Source organism: Rhinopithecus roxellana, chromosome 9 (genome assembly GCF_007565055.1).
Source record: "Rhinopithecus roxellana isolate Shanxi Qingling chromosome 9, ASM756505v1, whole genome shotgun sequence".
NCBI classification, from domain to species: Eukaryota; Metazoa; Chordata; class Mammalia; order Primates; family Cercopithecidae; genus Rhinopithecus; species Rhinopithecus roxellana.
The window spans coordinates 109,144,051-109,168,816 of NC_044557.1; the positions used below are offsets into that span (position 1 = coordinate 109,144,051).

The 24,766-nt window shown below is 47.3% G+C and overlaps 1 protein-coding gene and 1 long non-coding RNA gene across 2 annotated transcripts in view; one reads left to right on the forward strand and one right to left on the reverse strand.

Moving 5' to 3' along the window:
* Nucleotides 1–10,833: 10,833 nt before the first annotated feature.
* On the forward strand, nt 10,834–20,064 carry POLR3D (RNA polymerase III subunit D). The gene is made up of 9 exons (XM_010365362.2): nt 10,834–10,965; nt 11,192–11,361; nt 12,966–13,009; nt 13,594–13,745; nt 13,890–14,014; nt 14,219–14,387; nt 14,782–15,044; nt 15,815–15,967; nt 16,119–20,064. The coding sequence occupies exons 2-9, from the start codon at nt 11,197–11,199 to the stop codon at nt 16,239–16,241; spliced, it is 1,194 nt and encodes a 397-aa protein (XP_010363664.1). The 5' UTR covers nt 10,834–10,965; nt 11,192–11,196; the 3' UTR covers nt 16,242–20,064.
* A 220-nt stretch (nt 20,065–20,284) lies between these two features.
* The window catches only part of LOC115899684, a 32,409-nt gene continuing 27,927 nt past the window's right edge, over nt 20,285–24,766 (reverse strand). The window contains exon 2 of the long non-coding RNA XR_004059310.1: nt 20,285–20,601. This is a non-coding gene — a long non-coding RNA (uncharacterized LOC115899684). The remainder of the gene's footprint in view (nt 20,602–24,766) is intronic.

Below are 24,766 nucleotides of genomic sequence, written 5' to 3' on the forward strand. Positions count from 1 at the left end.
AGGACCAGGGTTAGGTCCTGGTGAGCAGGAGAAGGTGTGAGCTGAGCCAGGAGACACTCACCAAGGGGGAGTCGAGGCGGCAGGCCTCAGTGCAAAAGTCAGAGGAGGTAACAGCAGCAGAAAGTGAGAGTTCACAGAATGCAAAGACAAGCAGAAGCCAACCCTGCCTTAAATGGCTGTGAGAACCTCAGCAAGTCCGGCCAGGTCCTGAACCACAGAATGTGGGGTGGTGCACGGCACTGAGGCAGGACTAAGCACTCCCTTGGCCAAGCATGACTACATCCTGCTCTAACATACCCACGCCGAGCTGGTAAGCTCAGAAGAGATGCAAAATGTAACCTCCTGGTGATGGTCAGCATGTGACATCTGGACTACAATTCTGTCCCAGGCTGGGTGCAGTAGCTCACGAGAATCCCAACACTTTAGGAGACTGAGGCGGGCAGATCACCTGAGATCAGGAGTTTGAGACCAGCTTAGCCAACATGGTGAAAACCCAGCTCTACTAAAAATATAAAAATTAGCTGGATGTGGTGGTGGGTGCCTGTAATCCCAGCTACTTGGGAGGCTGAGGCACAAAAATCGCTTGAATCTGGCAGGTGGAGGTTGCAGTGAGCTGAGATTGCACCACTGCACTCCAGCCTGAGTGACAGAGTCCCGTGGCCCAAGCATGAGTAGTAACCATCTCAGCGCCCCTTTGTGGAGCTGCGTGCCGGCGACAGTTGAAGGCACAGCCCTTTAGGAACTTCTGCCTCTTCTCGCCTCAGAGGACTTCTCTACAGATCACAAGAGGAAACACGTGGTAAGAGCAAAGCATAGTGTGCCAAGTATAACTCACTCCCTGTGAAACCAAACAACCGCCAAGATGCACTTCTGCTGCATTTTTATTTTTAATAACTTTTTATTACACAAGTAGCACATGATCACTGTAGAGAGACAAGCACATTTCATTTTAAAATTTAAGAGGGAATTAAAATCTCTCATTTTCCTACCATTCAGAAATACATATTAAATACATATATAGAATTTTTTTTTTTTTTTTTTTTTTTTTTTTTGAGACGGAGTCTCGCTCTGTCGCCCAGGCTGGAGTGCAGTGGCCGGATCTCAGCTCACTGCAAGCTCTGCCTCCCGGGTTTACGCCGTTCTCCTGCCTCAGCCTCCCGAGTAGCTGGGACTACAGGTGCCCGCCACCTTGCCCGGCTAGTTTTTTGTATTTTTTAGTAGAGGCGGGGTTTCACCGTGTTAGCCAGGATGGTCTCGATCTCCTGACCTTGTGATCCGCCCATCTCGGCCTCCCAAAGTGTTGGGATTAGAGGCTTGAGCCACTGTGCCTGGCCAGAATTTTTTTTAATTAAATTTTTTTCGAGACAGGGTCTTGCTCTGTCACCCTGGTTGGAGTGCAGTGGCACAAACTCAGCTCACTGCAACCTCTGCCTCCCTGGCTTAAGTAATCCTCCCACTTCAGCCCCCCGAGTAGCTGAGACTATAGGCGCACACTACCACACCTGGCTAATTTTTTAATTTTTTATAGAGATGGGGTCTCACTGTGTGGCCCAGGCTGGTCCCAAACTCCTAAATGCAAGCAATCCACCCTCCTTAGCCTTCCAAAGTAGTTGGGATTACATAGGTGTGAGCCACCACACCCAGCCAATACATGTATAGAATTTATTAACAAAAATAGAATGAAAGAATGCTGTTTTATAACCTTCTTTTTTCACTTACCAATATCTTTTCTGTTCATCACATACTCTTTTTTTTTTTTTTTTTTTTTTTTTTTTATAGAGACAGGCTCTTACTATGTTGGTCAGGCTGGTCTCCAACTCCTGGCCTCAAGTGATCCTCCTGCCTTGGCCTCTCAAAGTGCTAGGATTACAGGTGTGAGCCACCATGCCCAGCTGATCAACTCCATTGTAAAAAGGTGGAAGGTGGGAAAGAGGACTCAGGCCATAAGTAGCAAAACTAGTTAGTATTCAAATTCAGGTCTGTCTGAGTACCAAGGCCAGATTCTTCATGGTAGAAAAATGCATGGCAAATACAGAGTCTGATGTAATAGAGAATGAGACTATAAGTAAAACATATTTACAGTCTTAATATTGCTTATGCACTTTATAGATTCAAAATGTTTATGTGTATTTCCCTATGGCTGAGCTCAGTGTGGAGATCCAGTGAGCCAATGAATGCACATATATCCAGGTAGTCCATGGAAACCACTTTGGTCATTTACATGTGTTTATAATGACAAGAGTGGGTCATGAGTATTTATAAGAACTACATGGATTTCTCAGTGCCTATTTCATTTTCTTTTTGAAATTATGTTTAGACAACCTACAACCTTCACTGGTCATCTATTTTAAGGAAGAGCATTAACCTAATTCTAAAAGCATTTACTAAACTAAAGAATAAGTATTTTATGACTGGGTGTGGTGGCTCATACCTGTAATCTCAGCTCTTTAGGAGTCTGAAGGGGGCAGATCACTTGAACCCAGGAATTCGAGACCAGCCTGGGCAACATGGTGAAATCCCATCTTCACAAAAAGTACAAAAATTAGCTGGGCATGGTGGCATGGGCCTATAGTCCTAACTACTCTGGAGGCTGAGGAAGCAGAATTGCTTGAGCCCAGAATTTGGAGGCTGCAGTGAGGCATGATCACAACATTGCACTCCAGTCTGGGTGACAAAGTGAGAACCTGTCTCAAAATATATCTATATATCTCAGATTTTGTAGAAAACTTAAATATTTAATCACTTTAAGACATGGGAACATGATGAATTATATTAAAGAACTCAGACAAACTATAGAAGAGACACTGAGAAAATGTTGGAGGGATAAAGGAAACTTCAAGAGAAAAAGATCAAGAAGAATGATGAAAGAGAATCATAAGTAGAAGGACTCATATAGAACCGCAGTACTGGAATAGTCAGTAAATTATACCCAAAGTGGAAGAACATGATGTAGGAAACATGGAACACCACTGTGCACTGCTTGGCAAGGTACCAGGACAAGGCCAGGCGTGGTGGCTCACACCTGTAATCTCAGGACTTAGGGAGGCTGAGGCAGCCGAATCGTCTGAGGTCAGGAGTTCGAGACCAGCCTGGCCAACATGGCAAAACCCTGTCTCTACTAAAAATACAAAAGATACCCAGGCGTGGTGGTGCACGTCTGTAGTCACAGCTACTCAGGAGACTGAGGCAGGAGAATCACTTGAGCCCGGGAGGTGAAGGTTGCAGTGAGCCAAGATCCTGCCACTGCACTCCAGCCTGAGTGACAGAGCCAGACTGCCAATAATAATAATAATAATAATAATAATAATAATACCAAGACAAGAATGTGGCATACTGAATACCAGCGATCACCATGATGAAGCGCCTTCCCTCCATGCACCCGAAACTTGCCACACTTACTCTATTAAGAGTCACTTACTGAAGAATCTATAGAGAAGACATGAGAATACAACTGACAGATGGCTTTGACATCAATGGTGCCAAAATTCAATTGCTTTCTGGAAACAATCTACTCTTATTCTTTCTAATGCACATCCAAATTTTCTAGTTGATCTCATCACAAATGGGAATTCAATCATCCATTTTAAAAAATTCACTGGGTGCTTACCTATGTACAAGGCACTGTTTCAGGCAATGAGGATCCTGCAGTTGTGGGCAAGGAAAGGAGAACGAAAAAAAAAAATCCCTGCTCTCATAGGGCTTACATTCTGGTGGGGGAAGACACATAATTAAATAGGTAAGTAAATAAATAAACAAACTTTATAGTCTGTTGAGTGGTGATAAATGCTCTAGAGAAAAATAAGTAAGTCGGTACATAGAGATAGGAAACGTCATGGAGAAGTTGGGAGTTATGATTTTAAATAGGGCCATCAGAGGAGGACTCTTTGAAAAGGTGGCTTTGGGACAAAAAAAAATTAACAACAACAACGAAAAACATCTGATTAAAGGATGGACAGGAGCCATGCAGAATTTTGTGGAGGAAGGTAACAGGTGCAGGGGCCCTGAAGCAGGATGTTGCCTGATACAGTCCAGAAACAGCAGGGGGAGCCAGTGTGCAAGGAGTTGAGACTGGAGAAATGGTAGGTGCCAGGAGAGATTATGCAGGGCCGTGGCGCAGACCATTCTAAGACCTCTGATTTTTACTCTGAAATGGGAAGCCATTGGGAAGTTTAGAGCAGAGATGTCCCAATGTGAAACATGTCAGTTGCACTATGTGGAGACTAGACTTGGAGGATTCAGGTGGAAGGAGGCCAGTTAGGAGGCAATTATAATAATCGGCAATAAATGATGGTGGCCTGGACCAAGGTGGTGAGAAGTGGGAAGATCCCGGATGTACCTGGAAAAGCTGATATATAAGACGTAGTGCATGGGAGAGAGGAGTCAAGAGTCGCAAGGCTGGGCGCAGTGGCTCACACCTGTAATCCCAGCACTTTGGGAGGCCGAGGTGGGCAGATCGCTTGAGACTCAGGAGCTCAAGACCAGCCTGGGCAACATGATGAAACTCCAACTCTACAAACAATTTTAAAAATTACTCAGGCATGGAGCTGTGCGCCTATAGTCCCAGCTACCTGAGAGGCTGAGGTGGGAGGATCACTTGAGCCTGGGAGGTTGAGGCTGCAGTAAGCCGAGATCACACCACTGCACTCCAGCCTGGGCGACAGAATAAGAAAGATCCTGTCTAATTAAAACAAACAAACAAACAAAAAGCCAAAAACAAAACCTGCAAGATTTTTAATCTGAACAACTAGCAGGATGCAGTTACCATTTACTGAGATGGGGACCACTTTGGAGAAGTAGTTTGAGGAGAAAGATCAAAAAAGTGTGGATGTGGCCAGGTGCAGTGGCTCACATCAGTAATGCCAGCACTTTGGAAGGTCGAGGCAGGTGGATCACTTGAGGTCAGGAGTTCAAGACCAGCCTGGCCAACATGGTGAAACCCCGTCTCTACTAAAAACACAAAAATTAGCTGGGTGTGGTGGCAGGTGCCTGTAATCCCAGCTACTCAGGAGGCTGAGGCAGGAGAATTGCTTGAATCAGGGAGGCGGAGGTTGCAGTAAGTGGAAATCATGTCACTGCACTCTAGCCTGGATGACAGGGCAAGACCCTGTCTCAAAAAAAAAAAAAAAAAAGTTTGGATGTGGACATAGGTTTTGAGATGCCCAAGCAGACGTCCAACTGGAGGTATGGAATAGGCAGAGACACATCAGGGGTTCGGGGAGCACTAGACTAGAGATGAGGCCTTAGGAGTGATCAGCGTACAGTACACTTGAAGCTGAGAAACTGGACCATTGTCACGGGAGTTAGTATAGAGAAAATAGGAAAGAATTCCAAGGACAGAATTCTTTTTTTTTTTTTTTTTTTTTTTGAGATGAAGTCTCACTCTTGTTGCCCAGGCTGGAGTGCAATGGCACAATCTCGGCTCACTGCAACCTCTGCCTCCTGGGTTCAAGAGGTTCCCCTGCCTCAGCCTCCAAAGTAGCTGGGACTATAAGAGCACATCACCACGCACGGCTAATTTTTTGTATTTTAGTAGAGACGGGGTTTCACCATGTTGGCCAGGATGGTCTTGATCTCCTGACCTTGTGATCAGCCCACCTCGGCCTCCCAAAGTGCTGGAATTACAGGTCTAAGCCACCGCACCTGGCCCCAAGGACAGAATTCTAGAGCTCTCCAACATGTAAGGGTCAAGGCGATAAGGAGGAACCAGCAAATGAATGGCCTGCAAAATGATGCAAATAAACAAGGACAAATTACAGAGAACATGTAATAGCTTGAACTTGGATAGCGTTCTCATACCTCACATTCCTTTTACTCTACCAATACATATTCAAAACAGTTTCTTACTCATTTTTAATGCCCATGAAGAATTCACAGGAGGCCAGGCGCCATGGCTCACGCCTGTAGTTCCAACACTTTGGAATGCCAAAGGGGGTAGATCGCTTGAACCCATGAGTTTGAGACCAGCTTGAGCAATATAGTGAGATTCTGTCTCTACAAAATAATTAAAAATTAGTTGGGTATGGTGGTGCACACCTGTAGTCCCAGCTACACAGGAGGCTGAGGCAGGAGGATCCCTTGAGCCCAGGAGTTGCAGGCTGCAATGAGCTATGATTGTAGCTGTGAGTAGCCACCGTACTCCAGCGTGGGCAACAGGGCAAGACCCTGTTTCAGGAAAAAAAAAAAAAAAAGGCCGGACGCGGTAGCTCATGCCGGTAATCCCAGCACTTTGGGAGGCTGAGGTAGGAGAATTGCTTCAACCCGGGAGGCAGAGGTTGCAGTGAGTCAATATCATGCCATTGCACTAGAGCCTGGGCAACAGAGCAAGACTCCATCTTAAAAAAAAAAATTCACAAGAACAGATTTTTGACAGAATCTGTTATACCTTTTAAACCTGCATTTAGACCCAGAAGACTGTATTTATTCTTAAGAGTTTGTTAAATTACAATGAGATTATTGTCTTTATTATGATATTGGTGAAAATAAAACGTTATTAACAATAAACTAAGCTCAGCTGGGCACAGTGGCTCACGCCTGTAATCCCAGCACTTTGGGAGGTAGAGGTGGGCGGATGGATTGAGCCCAGGAGTTCAAGACTAGCCTGGGCAACATGGCAAAACCCCGACTCTACTAAAAATACAAAAACTAGCCAGTCTCATAACCTGGTCTCAAAATAAATAAATAGATAAAAATGTTAAAAGACCACTGTGTAAAATATCCCAATTAAAAAAATCTAATTGCATAGAAAAATGACTTCAAGTATATAAAACATTTGATGGGCTAATAATGGATAGCTTTTTCTTCTCAGTGCTTTTTAAATTTTTCCAAATTTTCTAAAATGAATGAGTGTACTTTTAAAAATACAAAATAAACCAGAAAAGCTACTACTTGGTGAACTTCAAAGCCCAACAGAATGAAATCAAAGCTATTTTATCCAGTGCTATAATTACAAACTAAGGGGTGTTGTGTGTAGCTCTGTAGGGAACAGGAAAAGGGTATCGGTTTGGTTTGATTATTGTAAAATCAACATGGAGAAAGAAGTTGAAAAAGGTCTGTTTAGAAAGCAACATAACAAAATATTAATATATTAGTAAATTGGCAAACAAAGTTTTAAATTTTAAGAGCCAATACTCAAAAGATTGTGGACAAAAAATTATATATTCTCTTTTCTGTTTGTTTTTTTGAGACAAGGTCTCCTTTGTCTCCCAGGCTGGAGTGCAGTAGCACAATCAGAGTTCACTGCAGCCTTGAACTCCTAGGATCAATCGATCCTCTCACCTCAGCCTCCCAAGTAGCTGGCACTACAGGTGGGTGCCACTACACCCTAAAATTATATATTCTTATGTACTACCTTTGTGTGTGTGTGTGTGTACAGTCAATAAATTTCAGAGTCAATAAAAGTTCTTTTTTTTTTTGAAACGGAGTCTTCCTCTGTCTCCCAGGCTGGAGTGCAGTGGCGCGATTTTGGCTCACTTCAACATCCGCCTCCCGGATTCAACCTATTCTCCTGCCTCAGCCTCCCAAGTAGCTGGGACTACAGGCGCATGCCACCACGCCCAGCTAATTTTTGTATTTTTAGTAGAAATGGGTTTTCACCATGTTGGTCAGGCTAGTCTCGAACTCCTGACCTTGTGATCCGCCCACCTTGGCCTCCCAAAGTGCTGGGATTACAGGTGTGAGCCACTGCGCCCGGCCTGTTTGTTTGTTTTCAGATGGAGTTTTGCTCTTGTCACCCAGGCTGGAGTGCAATAGTGCAATCTTGGCTCACTGCAATCTCCTTCTCCTGGGTTCAAGCGATTCTCCTGCCTCAACCTCCCAAGTAGCTGGGATTACAGATGCCCGCCACCACGCCTGGCTAATTTTTGTACTTTTAGTAGAGACAGAGTTTCATCATGTTGGCCAGGCTGGTCTCGAACTCCTGACCTCAGGTGATCCACCCGCCTCGGCCTCCCAAAGTGCTGGCATTACAGGCATGAGCCACCACATCTAGCCAATACAAGTTCTTTATATTCCAACAGTAGAGCAAACTTGGTATTCAGATTCCTTCCAGGCTTTGACCAAGAGTGCACATGAGGGCCACTGCTGTGAGCCCAGGATGGGTGTGACTAGGCACTGGTTGACCCATTGTGGCTGTTCCAAGGCTGCCCACACAGCCTCACCCAGGACTCCATCAAAAGCCCACAATGTGTGTATGTGTGTATACGTTTGACTATTGTATATACACACATTCTTAGTGTTGATGCATTTCAGCACAATCTTTTTTGTTTTTGTTTTTGTTTGTTTTTGGTGTTTTGAGATAGAGTGTCCCCCTGTCACCCAGGTTGGAGTGCAATGGCGTGATTTCAGCTCACTGCAACCTCCGCCTCCCCGGTTCAAGCGATTCTTGTGCCTCAGCCTCCTGAGTAGCTGGGATTATGGGCATGCACCATCACGCCCAGCTAATTTTTGTATTTTTAGTAGAGACGGGGTTTCGCCATGTTGGCCAGGCTGGTCTGGAACTCCTGACCTCAAGTGATCTGCCCACTTTGGCCTTCCAAAGTGCTGGGATTACTGGCATGAGCCACCACGCCTGGCCGTACAATCCTTTTTGAAAGCAATTTAGCAATATGAATGAAGAACCATAAAATGTGCATGTACAAAATGGTACAGCCACTGTGGAAACCAGCTTGGCAGTTTCTTGTAAAACTAAGATACAACTACCATATGACCCAATGATTGCACTCATGGGCAATTATCCCAGAGAAATAAAAACTTATGTTCACACAAAATCTTGTACATGTATTTTCACAGCAGCTTTATCCATAATAACCCCCAATGGAAAACCACTCAGATGTCTTTCAAAGGGTGAATGGTTAAACAAACCATGAATACTTTGCAATAAAAGGGAACGAACTATTGATACACACAACAACTTGGATGATCTCCGGGGAACAATGGCGAGTGAAAAAAGCAATCCTAAGAAGTCACATACTGTATGATTCCATTTATATAACACTTTTGAAATACCAAAATGGCAGAAATGGAAAACAGATTAGTGGTGGGAGGAGGTGGGGGGAGGGACGTGTGGCTATAAAAGGGCAGCTAGAGGAATCCTTGTGGTAATGGAAACTTCTTGTATCTTGACTGTACCAATGTCAATATTCTGGTGGCAAGATGTTACTACTGGGGGAAAATGAGTAAAAAATACTTGGGATCTCTCTACATGGTTTCTTACAACTCTACAGGAATCTACCATGTTCTCAAAATTAAAAGTTTAATTTAAAAAATGTTTTTAGAGATAGGGTCTTGCTGTGTCACCCAGGCTGGAGTGCGGGGGCTGGATCATAGCTCACTGCAGTCTCGAACTGCTGAGCCTTTCAAGCGATCCTCCCACCTCTGCCTCCCAAAGCACTGGGATTACAAGCGTAAGCCACCAAGCCCATCCCAAATATTTACTTAAAAAACAAAAACAAAAACAAAAAAAACCTTCTTTTGGCCGGGTATCCCAGGACGGGAAATCTATCCCAGGAATATAATCCTAAAGAAAACAAAAACCAAAACAAAATCGAAAAAAAGCACGTCGAATGTACCAGATATTCACTACAGCATTATTTAAAACAGGGAAAAAAGAAACAATCAGGGAAATACTTAAATCATGATACAGCCACTGGGGAACTACGCAGTCTTTGATGCCGTAACAGAGACATGTTATTTGAAAAAGGAGGATACAGGCTAGGCGCAGTGGCTGACGCCTGCAATCCCAGCACATTTGGAGGCCGAGGCGGGTGGCATCACTTGAGCTCAGGAGTTCAAGACCAGTCTGAGCAACACAGTGAAAAATCCAAAAAAAAAAAAAAAAAGAAGAAGAAAGAAAAAGAAAAAAGAAAAAAGAAAAAAAAAAATTAGCCGGGCGTGGTGGCATGCATTTAGAGTCCCAGCTACTCGGGAGGCTGAGGTGGGAGCATGGCTTGAGGCTGGGAGGCAGAGGTTGCAGTATGCAGAAACCTCGTCTCAAAAAAAGAAAAAGGATACAAAATTGTGATACAACTCTGTGAAGACTACTAGACACATTACAAAATTTTTAATAGTAGTACTCTACGTGGCATTCTGGTAGAAATGATTTCTTTTCCTCAAACTCCCCGTAATAATGTTTTTATACGGTCTGGGGGATGGGAAATAACATTAAATGACACTTTTTATATCACAAACGCTGGAGTCAATAAAAGTTCTTTAAATTCCTCCACCAGTAGAGCAAACTTGGTATTCCAATTCTCTCCAGGCTTTGACCAAGAGCGCACCCGAGGGCCACCGCCTTCGTGATCCCAAGCGGGTGTGACTGGGCACCGGTTGGTCCACTGCGGCTGTTCCAACGCTGCCCTCACAGCCTCACCCCAGGACTCCACCAGGAGCACAGGGAAGGGGTCCCCGAGAGTGGGCGAGGTCGCTGCCCGGAGGTAGTGACCACTCCAAGGTCACCATGGAGAACCCGCAGACAGTGGTCGGCGTGGCCCAGGACTCCCCGACTCTAAGTCCAGGTCTCGCTCTCTGTGCCGCGCCCCTCGCCCCATCCCGAGCAGCTACCCCCAAGCTCCCAGGGGCTCCGCCGAGGCGAAGCCTCACATTGTGGCGTGGCGGCCGACAAGACCCGGACCCTGATCTCGGCACCTCCACGCCACCGCCCGGGGGCCAAGACCCCCGAGCACCGCACCATAGCGTAGCCCAGACCTGTTCCCTCATCCTTTTTCGCCCTCTCAACCCAGCTTTTCCCGACTCCGGGAAGAACCGGGAAGAGAAGGCGGAGAAGAGCGAAGCGCCGCCTGATAAATACTGTGGCCCAGTCCCGCCCCCAAAACGTCACATCCGCCCCGCGCCAAGATGGCGGCGCCCAGGCCGTGCCACGCAGACTTCCGCCCGGCGCGGAGACCTAAGGCTGGCAGCGGATCGCGTCGCAGGTGAAGTGGTGACGCGCGGTGTGGAGCCGCGGCCCGGGTGCGTCTCTGCCTGGTTCCTGGGCGGGGTTCCTGGAGAGAGGGCGTGTCGCGAGCCAAAGGCTCTCACATGGGTGGTCCCGGGAATCTCGCCACGTGGGAGGGGAGGAGCTGAGAGGCCACTGGTGGGACGCACCGACTAGGGGACCGGAAAGCAAGGGGGTTGGGTTCCGCCAGGGTTCGCGTGTCAGTCCACTCTGGTAATCTCGTCGTCCCTTCTCTCCCAGGCAACATGTCGGAAGGAAACGCCGCCGGCGAGCCAAGCACTCCGGGAGGGCCCCGACCCCTCCTGACTGGGGCCCGGGGGCTCATCGGGCGGCGGCCGGCGCCCCCCCTCACCCCCGGCCGCCTTCCCTCCATCCGTTCCAGGGACCTAACCCTCGGGGGAGTCAAGAAGGTATCCAACGGCGCGTTTCTAAAGAAACTCAACTACCTTGAATTCCAAGCCTCGGCATTCAACTAATGTTTGTGCAGGGCCTACTATGTGTCACGAGTGTCGTTGGGCCTCAAGCCTACCCCTCTTTAAATTCTAGGGAGCCTGTCCTATCTTCAAATCTAGGTACTGAGTACAAGATGTTGAAATGATTCCCAGAGGTGGTTGAAAGACGGAGAATCCTAATAAGTTAAAGTCATTCAGAAGCAATTTGAACAGTGTTTATTTACTTTTATTGTGTGTTTGGACATCTTTAAGAAACCCATGAAAGCCAGGCAGGCATAAACTTCACAGTCTTAGAGGGTTCAGAATTCACCATCTCAGTGTGCAAACTTGTTATCTAGAGTATCATGAATCCTAGGCATGGCATTCGAGGCTCTGTGGCCTCTCCCATGTGTATATGACTGTGGATGTCAAGAGTAGCCCAGAAAGGGGTGGGGTCAGGATGACAGAAGAATAAAGCAGGTTTTTGGTTGTTTTTTTTTTTTGAGACGAAGTCTCGCCCTTGTCCCCCCAGCTGGAGTGTAATGGCATGATCTTAGCTCACTGCAACCTCTGCCTCCCGGGTTTGAGCGGGTCTCCTGCCTCAGCCTCCTGAGTAGCTGGGATTACAGGTGCCCGCCACCATGTCCAGCTGATTTTTGTATTTTTAGTAGACACAAGGTTTCACCATGTTGGCCAGGCTGTTCTTGAACCCCTGACCTTGTGATCCACCCGCCTCGGCCTCCCATAGTGCTGGGATTACAGGCGTGAGCCACCGCTCCCGGCCAAATAAAGCAGTTTTTTTTTTTTTGTTTTGTTTTGTTTTTAACGGAGTCTCTTTCTGTCGCCCAGGCTGTAGCACAGAGGCACCATCTCAGCTCACTGCAACCTCCACCTCCCGGGGTTCAAGCGATTCTCCTCCCTCAGCCTCCCAAGTAGCTGGGATTACAGAGGCCTGCCACCACGCCTGGCTAATTTTTGTAGTTTTTAGTAGAGACGGGGTTTCACCATCTTGGCCAGGCTGATCTTGAACTCCTGACCTCATGATCCACCTGCCTTGGCCTCCCAAAGTACTGGGATTACAGGCGTGAGCCACCACACCTGGACGTAAAGCAGTCTTTAAAAACCTAACTTTGCCTTGGAAAATATGGAAAATCCATAATCACCTGATTGAGAGTGTTGGCAGATCTGTGGCCTTCCCTACTTAGGCCTTGCTGCTAGAGATGTTCCCCCATGATACTGACTGGTCTCTACAGCAGTTTGAAGATAAGAGGTGAGACCAGAGAAATTCCTTTGCTTTTAGAAGTCCCAGAGGACCTTCTTTCAGGATCTTCTTTCCTAAGGCTGCTGGTTAAAAATGGTTTTTGGTGCCCCTTTCTTCTATGCATAACTCCACTGCCACCACACCATGACGTTCCTCCTTTTCAGGCACATGTGTGTCTATAAAACTGACAGCACTGTGGAATGTGCCAAAGAGAGTCATGGTGGCCATGGTCTGTAGAAGATGCCCTTTGGGAATTTTTATTTTCCTCTGTACTTTGGGGTCAGAACCTAACACATCAGTGATTCCTGTATTTTGCTTTCAGAAAACCTTCACCCCAAATATCATCAGTCGGAAGATCAAGGAAGAGTAAGTAGCTAGTCCTTCTGAATACTTGCCCCTTATTTACTTGCTCTGAATTTGGGGTTTTGGGGAGAAATAACTAGGTTTGTGGCTCCAAAATTTAAATTTATATCTTTAGTTCTTTTCACTAGTGATTTTCAACCCTGGCTCCTAGGTGATTCTAATGTGCAAGCTTTAAAAAAAAAAATACTGGTGTCTAGGGTTCCATCTCTAGAAATTATGATTTAACTTGTTGGCAGTAGAATGGAGTGATTCTCTTTGATGGCCCGCGTTGAGAGCCAATAGTTTAAACAAAGATGTATCACGCTTTCCCTGAAGTTCCTTTGCATTTCTGCCTTCCTGCTTTCAGTCCCAATGCAAACAAAAATCTACATTTTTGGACAAGAAGGTAAAGTAAAGCAAACTGAAAAAATCCTGCCTCATCAAGGAAGTGAGAAAAGTGCTAAAATTAGGATTGGATTCTGCTTCTCATGGTGTAATTATTGGCTCAAACTCTCCACTGTCTTGGAGTGAAGTGGTATGGGAGAGTAAGGCCAGTTTTTGGAGACACAATGAGTGAGTGGTTTCCCTTAATCCATTCTTTTTTCCAGGCCCAAGGAAGAAGTAACTGTCAAGAAGGAGAAGCGTGAAAGGGACAGAGACCGACAGCGAGAGGGGCATGGACGAGGACGAGGCCGCCCAGAAGTGATCCAGTCTCACTCCATCTTTGAGCAGGGCCCAGCCGAAATGATGAAGAAAAAAGGTACAAGGAAGGAATCAGTGAATTTCAGTTCAGACTGCCCAAGAGAAGGGCGAGAGCAGTGGAATTTCCCCGCTCCCAGTTCAGTTTTCCTTGCTGTTGGCATCTTCCTTATTGATCCATAGTGACCTGGGTGATTTCCCACAGGGAACTGGGATAAGACAGTGGATGTATCAGACATGGGACCTTCTCATATCATCAACATCAAAAAAGAGAAGAGAGAGACAGACGAAGAAACTAAACAGATCTTGCGCATGCTGGAGAAGGACGATGTGGGTACCAGGAGGCTGTGGGGAAGGGGCTTCCTTGTGGCTGTAGAACAGGGCTTCTGGGGAGCCAGGTGAGGGGCAGAAGAGCTCACTGATGTCCTGGAATCCTGGGGAGCAGCAGGAATCTGTGGTTAGAAAGGGACTAAAGCAGACTTTGATCCAGGTGCATGTGCTAGCAGGCTGGATGACCCAGACTCTTTTTGGCAGTTCCTCGATGACCCCGGGCTGAGGAACGACACTCGAAATATGCCTGTGCAGCTGCCGCTGGCTCACTCGGGGTGGCTTTTTAAGGAAGAAAATGACGAACCAGATGTTAAACCTTGGCTGACTGGCCCCAAGGAAGAGGACATGGAGGTGGACGTAGCTGCTGTGAAAGGTACTCTGTCAGTTAACTTCTCATCTCCAATTCCATGGTTGCTCCCCAGGAATCCCGTGCATCGGGCATCCTTTGCGTGTGTCCCTGACTACTGCTCATGAGCAGGTCCTCCCATCCCGGCTGTAAGATACATGAGCTGAACAAAGATGCCCGATTCTCCCTCGCAGAGGGTTCCTGTGTTGACATGGAGTGGTGGGCCCAGCCTCAGATGTCCCTTTTTAGATAAGTCAGGCGAGATTTAAACATGTTGTCTCTTGCCCCTCTCTATAACCAGTGCCCCCTTCCCACTCCCTGGCTGAGTGACAGTGGAGCAGACAGGGGCAAAGGGCTGGTAACAGTGAGCTGGTATGGAGGGTGGTCATGTGATAGCATTCCATTTCTATCACCCGGGCAGTGAAAGAGGAGCCACGAGATGAGGAAGAGGCCAAGGTGAAGGCTCCTCCCAAAGCAGCCAGGAAGACCCCAGGCCTCCCAAAGGACGTATCCGTGGCAGAGCTGCTCAGGGAGCTGAGCCTCACCAAGGAGGAGGAACTGCTGTTTCTGCAACTGCCGGACACCCTCCCTGGCCAGCCGCCCACCCAGGACATCAAGCCCATCAAGACAGAGGTGCAGGGTGAGGATGGACAGATGGTGCTCATCAAGCAGGAGAAAGACCGGGTATGCTCAGGCAGAGGCCTGTGGGATAGAGTCGGGGACTAAGAGGGGAAGTGGTGACCTGTAGTGGGAAGCAAAGCCGTGCTACCCTGGCTGAAATGGGACAATAATGGGTGGTTTTTCTTGATGCCTGCAAGAGCCATGGGGCTTTGAACCTCCAACCCCAATTGTGTGTGTGTGTTGCAGGGGTGTGTGTTCACTTCTTATAAGGAAATATTTCAAAGACATACAAATGAGAGAACATATGGCCAGGTGTGGTGGCTCATGCCTCTAATCCTAGCACTTTGGAAGGCCGAGACGGGAGGATCACTTGAGCCCAGGAGATCAGGACTGGCCTGGGCAACATCGTGGCACCATGGCTAATACAAAAACTAGCCAGGCATGGTGGCGTGTGCCTGTAGTCCCTGCTACTTGGGAGGCTGAGGTGGGGGGATGGCTTGAACCCAGGAGGCAGAGGTTGCAGTGAGCCAGGATCGCGCCACCACACCCCAGTCTGGGTGACAGAGTCAGACCTTGTCTCAAAAAAAAATGAGAACGTAAACTGCCATGTACCAGAACTCAGCTTCAGCAGTTACTGATATTTTGTCCATTTATGTATTTGTTTGCTATGGGTTTTGTATTTTAACCATAGCAGACAGCCCTAGGAGAAGGCACTCTTTGGGGAGCTCATTCTGACTTTTGCTGTGCCTTTCTCTTGGGGAGTAGAAGGGGGTTCATGAAAGATGGAGGAAAGAGCTCCTAGCCCAGTGTCCATCCTCTGGTTTTCTGTGCAGGAAGCCAAGCTGGCAGAGAATGCTTGTACCTTGGCTGACCTGACAGAGGGTCAGGTTGGCAAGCTACTCATCCGCAAGTCTGGAAGGGTGCAACTCCTCCTGGGCAAGGTGACTCTGGACGTGACCATGGGAACAGCCTGCTCCTTCTTGCAGGTAAGAGCCTCCTTAGGGCAAGGGAGGAGGAGGATTGAAGAGCCAGTGCTAAATAAGGGAGGGGGTTTCTGGGAGTATCATGTCCCCATTCACAGCTCTACACGCTGGGCACGTGGTGGTGGTTCTCATCACTGTCTCTGTCAATTGGCAGGAGCTGGTGTCCGTGGGCCTTGGAGACAGTAGGACAGGGGAGATGACAGTCCTGGGACACGTGAAGCACAAACTTGTATGTTCCCCCGATTTTGAATCCCTCTTGGATCACAAACACCGGTAAAATGAGCAGATGGAGGAGGACGGTGCCTGTGCCCATGGCTGCTGCCTGCTCCAGACATTTTATTCTTGAATCTGTGAGACCCAGAAGGGGCCCACTGAGCCCACCCACTCCAGCCTTTGGCAGCCATTGTCCCAGGTCCCCCAGGGCTTCCTCTCATAGCAGCTGTGAATGGCACAGTGAACCTTCCTGCAGCATGGAGATGGCACATCCTTGCTGCTGGGGACTTGGCCCTATTTATTTTTGTATTTATGTCTTAATCTCATCCATTGATGCATCCTCCCAAGGTAGGTGGGGAGGGTCTGTGGGTAGGGGCTGGCTTCTCTTGGTGCCTGCTGGGCCGCCGGGGCAGGAAGCGTGAGGACTGCAGCTTCTATTGGTGCTCCCTCCTTCCTCCTGGAGGCAGCATAGGAGAGAGAGCAAGGATTGAGTCTGAGACTTAAGCTCTCGGTCCAAGCTGGCCAGTTCCTGGTTCTGTGTCCTTGGACAAACTACCTAACCTTTCTGAGCCTCCTATTCCTCATCCGACACAAATGGGGATGATACCTACCTCCCAGGCGTGAGGATTCATGGGCTGTTGTAGATGAAAACTGCACAAGGCCACAACCAGCAGGCACTCAATAAATACTCATGTCCTTTTTCTCTACCTGAGTCTATTTTCAAACAAAATAGAGATTTCAAGTCTCCCAGAAGCAGTGACTAGAGCTCTCCGGTCCCCACTCTTGCCCCTTCCTGTTTTATATCCTGTCCTCACCCTGGGCCTGATGCCCTAAATTTATGGTGTCAGGCTGTTCTATGACTTTTTCTCCTGGCTCGTCTTAGCCAGGTGCCTCCTATGTGAGTTACTGTAATCGCTGCAGGTAATAGAAGGGAAGAAGTCAGAGACTCCTCCCAGCACCATGCAAAAGCCTTTGGGGGACATGTTGGGCCCAGGACATGTTCCCTGTACTCTTTCCTTTGCAGTTATTACTCATGTATGAGCTGGAGTCATATATTGCTAACAACAAAACTAAACCCTTGGTAAGAGAAGTTAGGGAGGTATTGAATAATGGCCTCTTTGACACTTGGCTGACGATGCCCACTTCAAAAACTTTGGGTTTCAGAGGCCGGCCTCTGTCTCCTGTCCTAGCACTGCCAGAGCCACCTACTCAGTGTTACTTTTTTGGGTCTGTGATCCTGTTCCCTTTACCAGGTCATCGTACTGTGTTGTCCCTGGAGGAATAGCTTCTCCTCTTGTCTTGACAGTAGGGCTGGTATTTTCCCTGGTTCAGCTGGGGAGACATTTGCAGGTTAGAAAAAGGTCTCATGTGGCAGCGTGTGTGGCTGTTAGACACTGATGGCACAGCTTCCCTTTGCTGGTGTCGTGGCACATGGCCTCTGGGACAGTATGAACCACAGGGGCCCAGGAAGAACCATTTCCCCTCCACCCCCATCCCTGATTCCTAGTGGCCCCTTAGATTTTGGGTACATCTTCTTTCAGGCTCACCTTCCTTTTCAAAGTTCCTCAAGCCTGTAACTCATTTGTCAAGGCTGGGCTTTTCCTACAAAGCCCTCAACCTGCCCAGCCAGCAGCTGTGAGGCTGACTGACTATTTGGTGACCACATCGCCTTTTCCGGTGCTGAAGCTCATGTCAGCTCCGTTGGATAGTGTTGTTCTGGGCTCTTCACATTGTAGAGGACTGGAGCAGAAAGGGTTCCTTGGAAACCTGTGCTGGGAAGCCCTGTTTGGTCGAAGGCTAAGCTTTGGTTAGTTCTGGCTCCAGCCCTTTCTTCCTTTAAATAGCTGATGCACAGCCAGCAGGTCTCCATTCTCATCCTCTCTGTTCTGTTTTTTTGGTTCAGAAATACTCTTCTGCTTTTTTTGGATGAACTCAATGGCCCGATGTTAGGTATTGGGTATTTTTCAATCTTCAGATTTCTGACTCTTCCAGGAAAGTGTGAGGAAGAACATGTACTGCTTTCACATTCATTTTGCCCCGTTCAGATGTCTTGGCTTGAACCTTATGACTCTGTATCAAAGTCCGCACAACCTGTCTCTAGATCCCTGATGCACCAGTTAGGTCTCATCAATAAGTGTGGGAAAAGAGAGGAGAGTCCGCCTTCTTGGTCGGGCCTGTGAGGCATGCATTTCTACCAAGGAATACAGACAAATGACAGAGGAGAAGAGCCCAAAGCCAAATTCATACATGAGTGCAAGTGGATGCAAATTTGCTGCTACCTGCATCTGTGTATACGCTTTCTGTGAAATACAGAAAGAAGGAACAATAGGCTTGCACACTTTTCTAACTACATGATTAAGTGGCAGAGTCCGGGCTATCAAGTCACGGTTGGGTTTGAATCTGACTCCACCAGTAACTTGGGTTGGAAAAAAATCACTTATCCTCTTTAAGCTTGATTTAATTTATTTTATTTTATGTAAGAGTGAGACAGTAGTAGCTTAATAAGGTTGCTTTTAAGTTAGAGTGAACATGAGGCATTTATTCGGTGCCAGGCAGATAATTGCCTGTAATGGGATGTGATCAGCACAAGTAACAGAAAATTAGCCTGACGGTGGCCTAAGCAATGGGAATGTTTATCTCATGTAGCAAGAAGTCTGTAAATAGATAGTTCTAGAGTTGGGTGGAAGCCAAAACGTCATCACAATTTCCTCGGAACTGTTTGCTCTGCCATCCTCACAGAATGGCGGCTCCTGTGCCAAGCATCATTCTCCAAATGACGTTGTCCACAGCCAGAGTGGACAGTAGTAAAGGAGCGTTCTTATTCTGTCCTTATCCGGGAAGAACCGTCAGCAGCTCCAGCAGCCTCACCCCTGTCTCTTTATAGAGTGGGGCTGCGTGCCCACTCTTGGACCGGGCCCTGGCAAAGGGGGGGGATGGATCGACTAGTACATCCCGTGTGCGTCCCCTGGCACTGAGCACACTTGCCCTTGAGCTGGGGTTTTGTTAGTAGGGAGGAAGCTGAAGTGGCAGTTGGATAGACAATTCATAGTAGCTGCTGCCATGTTCAAAAAATACCACAATGTAAAATCATTAAGTATTCATCTAGGCATAGCTTTTTAAAATGTTTAGTCACCTTTTATTCTACTAAAATCAATTTTAACATTTTAGTGTATATTACTTTATTTTAGATTTAGCAGGTACATGTGCATGTTAGTTTTGTTTTGTTTTGTTTTTTGAGATGGAGTCTCACTCTGTCACCCAGTGGTGTGATCTTGGCTCACTGCACCTCTGCCTCGCAGGTTCAAGTGATCTTCCCGCCTCAGCCTCCCAAATAGCCGGGATTACAGGCGCGTGCTACCACACCCAGCTAATTTTTGTATTTTTAGTAGAGATGGGGGTTTCATCATGTTGGCCAGGCTGATCTCGAACTCCTCACCTCAAGTGATCTACCTGCCTCAGCCTCCCAAGTGCTGGGATTACAGGCATGAGCCACCACGCCCAGCCACGTGTGCATGTTTGTGTATATTGTGTACTGGTGGGGGTTGGGCTTCTGTCATACCTATCACCTAGATAGTGAACATTGTACTCAGGTAACTTTTCAACCCTTGCCCCCCTTCTACTCACCCCCTTTTGGAGTGCCCAGTGTTTGCTATTTCCATCTTTATGTCCATAGGTACCCATTATTTAGCTCCCACTTATAAGTGAGAACATGTGCTGTTTGATTTTCTCTTTCTGAGTACACTTAGGATAATAACCTCAAGCTCCATCCATGTTGCTGCAAAGGACATGATTTCATTATATTTTATGACTGCTCATGTATATTATTTCAGCCTTCAAATTTTTGTATGTTATTTATAATGATATAAATTATGTGGTTTTATCATGTATTCTATCTCACTCAAAAATACATACAATTCTTTGGTCCCAGCTACTCTGGAGCTGAGGTGGGAGGATCACTTGAGTCCAGGAGTTCAAGACCAGCCTGGGCAACATAGAGAGACCTTGTCTCTGAAAAATAAATAATACGCACCCACATGCACACACATCCAGTTCTTCCACATTAATGAGTATCTTGTGTTTCACATACTTCTGAATTAACTGAAAGAATTAAAGGTAGCATCTTTTAATCCTCAGACCGCCCTGCGTGGTCTGATTGAATGGGGCACTCAGCACTAGGCTCTTCAAAGGGAAAGCGTTTTCTTTCTTAGGACAGTACACAGTAAAAGAGTGGCACCCACGCTGTTCATCCAGTGCTCCAACCCCCAGTCCTGGTGTCAGATACTTCCACATTTGGGGCGTTTCCCCTCGAGATGGCGGTGGCTAGCGACAAATGATTGGATTGTGGTTCGGCCACACAAGGCCCCACTGAAGTTCCACAGGTGGAGTGTGGGGTCCAGAAGGGGCTCAGGTCTTAGGGGTGTCATCTGAAAAAACAGAGATGGTGATGGGATGCAGCTTCAGGAGCCCTCTACCGTGGCCACTTTCTGCCTCAGCTCTTCTAAAGCATTTCTTCTGTTCCCTTCCATTGGGGTAAACACTGATCGATCTCCCCAAAAACTGAGTGAGAAGTTGGATTTTGTTATTTGGCTCATCTACATTTAAGATCTAGTCAGAAAAAAAATGCAGTCTTTACATCTAGAAAGCTTACATGAAAGAAAAAGAAAAATGCAGTCTTGATCACTGTTGGCCTGGAGGAGACTTTATCTTGTGTATTTTCCAGGGCATGCATGAGGTTTCACTGGACAAGTAGAAACCATTCTAGGTATTCTAAGCAGAAAGAGTTAATACAGGAAGAGAAGTTTATAGACTCGGAAGGCTGGAGGAATGAGCCATAGGTTGAGCATCCAGGAATCAGAACCCCGTAGAACAGATGGTGAGGGAGCTACACCCTCTTCCACAATCAGGAGGGTGGAGACTTGAGCTCGACTGAGTTCTAGAACACAACACACTGCCACAGCTGCCAGCCAGGGATGAGGGAATCCCACAGCCCCAGCTGCCTCTGGGGAACCACACAGCTGTACCTGGACCCTGGCACACCTGAAGAAAGTGCCTGCTGTGTGCTAGGCACCCTGCAGGAGTTAGGAAAGCAGTGGTTAAACAAAGGGCTCTGTCCTGCTGGAGGAGCCTGTGCTCTAGTGAGGGAGACAGAGGATAAGCTTAAGGAAGGAGGTTAAAAGGTGACAAGAGTTTGGGAACCTGCAGGGAACAGGGGATTCTGGGTGGTGCCGGGCATTTTGCAGCAAGTAGGGTAGACCTCCTTGAGAAGGTATAGTTTGAGGAAGTGAACCAGCGGGATCACATGCAGGTGGGGAGAGTGCTCTGGGCTGAGTGAAGAGTCAGACAGAGACTGGCTGGAGCTGAGGGAGAGAGAGGGCTTTTAGGCCACCATAGGGACCTTGGCTTTATTCTTTTTTTTTTCTTTTTTTGAGACGGAGTCTCGCTCTGCCGCCCAGGCTGGAGAGCAGTGGCGCGATCTCTGCTCACTGCAAGCTCCGCCTCCTGGGTTCACGCCATTCTCCTGCCTCAGCCTCCCGAGTAGCTGGGACTACGGGTGCCTGCCTGCCACTACGCCTGGCTAATTTTTTTTGTATTTTTAGTAGAGACGGGGTTTCACTGTGTTAGTAGCCAGGATGGTCTCGATCTCCTGACCTTGTGATCCGCCCACCTCAGCCTCCCAAAGTGCTGGGATTACAGGTGTGAGCCACCACACCCGGCTTTTTTTTTTTTTTTTTTTTTTTTTTTTTTTTTTTTTTTTTTTTGAGACAGAGCCATGCTGTGTTACCCAGGCTAGAGTGCAGTGGTATGATCTTGGCTCACTGCAGCCTCCACCTCCCAGGTTCAAGTGATTCTCGTGCCTCAGCCTCCCGAGTAGCTGGGATTACAGGCGCCTGCCACCATTTTTGTATTTTTAGTAGAGGTGTGGGGTTTCACCAGGTTGGCCAGGCTTGTCTCGAATGCCTGACCTCAGGTGATACACCCGCCTTGGCCTCCCAAAGTGCTGGGATTACAGGCGTGAGCCACTACGCCCGGCCCGGCTTTATTCTTAAAGTGACCTGGTGAGCTGGCTGGTGTGGGGGTGAGGCGGGAAGCAGGGCTGATGGAGTCCCTGGGCAGTGGATGGCAGTGACTTAGCCAGGCCACTAACAGCAGAGGCACTGGGAAGTGATTGGATTCTAGATACTGATTTCAAGGGTAGCACCAGCATGATCTGCTGATAGATTCGATGTCAGGTGTGAGACAGAGGAGAGTCAAGCTCATCCACAGCTCTGGCAGTAGAAAACGGCCAAAGTGAAGAAGGTGGCCTCAAGTTTACCTCCACCTTTCAAACCTCAACTGGTAAAACCTCATGCATGCCCAGAATGCTAGCATAAGAGATTTAGGGAAATGTGGGTATTTCGCTTTCTGGCCCCTGCAGTTCAGGTTCTGCCTTATAAAGTGGTGGGAGTGGAGTGGTTGGTGGGTACCACCAGCCATATTCATGAGAGTTGGCATAAGGGTTCACAGTTTGAGTGAAGCATCCTGAGATTGTGCCGTGCTGCCAACACAGTGCTCTCCGATTCATTCCCTCAAAACAGTATATTCCCAATGAAAGCATGACCAGTACTTAAACTAGCTATATTCAGTGTGACTCTCAGACCTTTCCCCAGGGCAAGATGATCACAAGAATTCCTTTAGAAATGTCCCTTACATTGTACAACTCAACTTCAATGGTTATATTAGAATCCGTCTTCGTACTATAAAAATTCACCCAAGCGATCTCCCATTTCTGGGCTATTTAGTTTTTTTCTAGTTTTTCATCATTCAAAAAATGATGCAGCCTGGGGTGGTAGCTCACATCTGTAATCCTAACACTTTGGGAGGCCAAGGCTGGTGGATCACTTGAGCTGAGGAGTTTGAGACCAGCCTGGGCAACATGGTAAAACCCCATCTCTACCAAAAATACGAAACTTAGCCAGGCATGGTGGCTTGTGCCTGCACTCCCAGCTACTTGAGGGGCTGAAGCGGGAGGATTCCATGAGCCCAGGAGGGGGAGGTTGCAGTGAGCTGAGACGAGATTGCACCACTGCACTCTAGCCTGGGTAACAGTGAAAGCTTGTCTCAAAAAAAAAAAAAAAAAAAAAAGATAAACAATCTTGTTAAATTGCCAGTATCCTCAATTATTTCCTTAGGAGTCTCTATTTAAAATGGTTTTCCTGACCATCCTGGGAAACGTAGCAAGACCTGGTCTCTAGAAGAAAAAAAAAATTTTTTTTTGATTAACTGGGCATGGTGGTGCCAGCTACTCTGGAGGCTGAGGTGCGAGGATCAGTTGAGCCCTTAGCCTCCTAGCAAACTTAGGAGTTTGCTAAGTCCTGTCCTATGAGATTTTTAAGGCTTTTGATAGATTTTTCCCTCCAGAATGTTTGCATCTATTCTCATGTGCATCAGCAGTGCATTTGTAGTTAAATGTGTAATTAATGTTCTGTTTTTAAAACTGTACAAATGTTGGGCCAGGCGCCGTGGTTCCTGCCTGTAATCCCAGCACTTTGGGAGGCCAAGGTGGGTGGATCACTTGAGGCCAGGAGTTTGAGACCAGCCTGGCCAACATGGCGAAACCCCATCGCTACTAAAAATAAAAAATTAGCTGGGCCCGTGGTGGCACGTGCCTGTAATCTCATCTACTTGGGTAACTGAGGCCCAAGAATTGCTTGAACCAGGGAATTGCTTGAATCCAGGAGGCGGAGGTTGCAGTGAGCTGAGATCACGCCACTACACTCCGGCCTGGGTGACAGAGTGAGACTCTGTCTCAAAAAAAAAATACATATATATGTGTGTGTGTGTGTGTATGTGTGTGTGTGTGTACAAATGTTGGGCCAGGCGCCGTGGTTCCTGCCTATAATCCCAGCACTTTGAGACAGAGATCGGCCGAGGTGGGCGGATCACCTGAGGTCGGAAGTTCAAGACCAGCCTGACCAACATGGAGAAATCTCTAAAATACAAAATTAGCCAGGTGTGGTGGCACATGCCTGTAATCCCAGCTACTCGGGAGGCTGAGGCAGGAGAATCACTTGAACCTGGGAGGTGGAGATTGAGGTGAGCCGAGGTCACACCATTGCATTCCAGCCTGGGCAACAAGAGTGAGACTTTGTCTCAAAAAAGAAAAGAAAAGAAATACATAAAATTATGGTAAATGCATAATTTTTATTAAATATATAAACTGATATAATGTGAGTGCTGAAGAAAAAGTTCTTATTTCTATGGAAACTAAGGTAAAGCCTTTGGCAAGATTAAAGGTGAGGCTGGGCGCAGTGGCTCACGCCTGTAATCCCAGCACTTTGGGAGGCCGAAGCAGGCGGATCACTTGAGGTCAGGAGTTCGAGACCAGCCTGACCAATATGGTGAAACACTGTCTCAACTAAAAATACAAAAATTCGCTAGGCATAGTGGCACAAGCCTGTAATCCCAGCTACTTGGGAGCCTGAGGTAGGAGAATCACATGAACCCAGGAAGTGGAGGGTGCAGTGAGCCGAGATCACTCCACTGCACTCCAGCCTGGGCAACAGCGAGACTCTCTCTCTCTCAAAAAAAAAAAAAAAAAAAAAAAAAGAT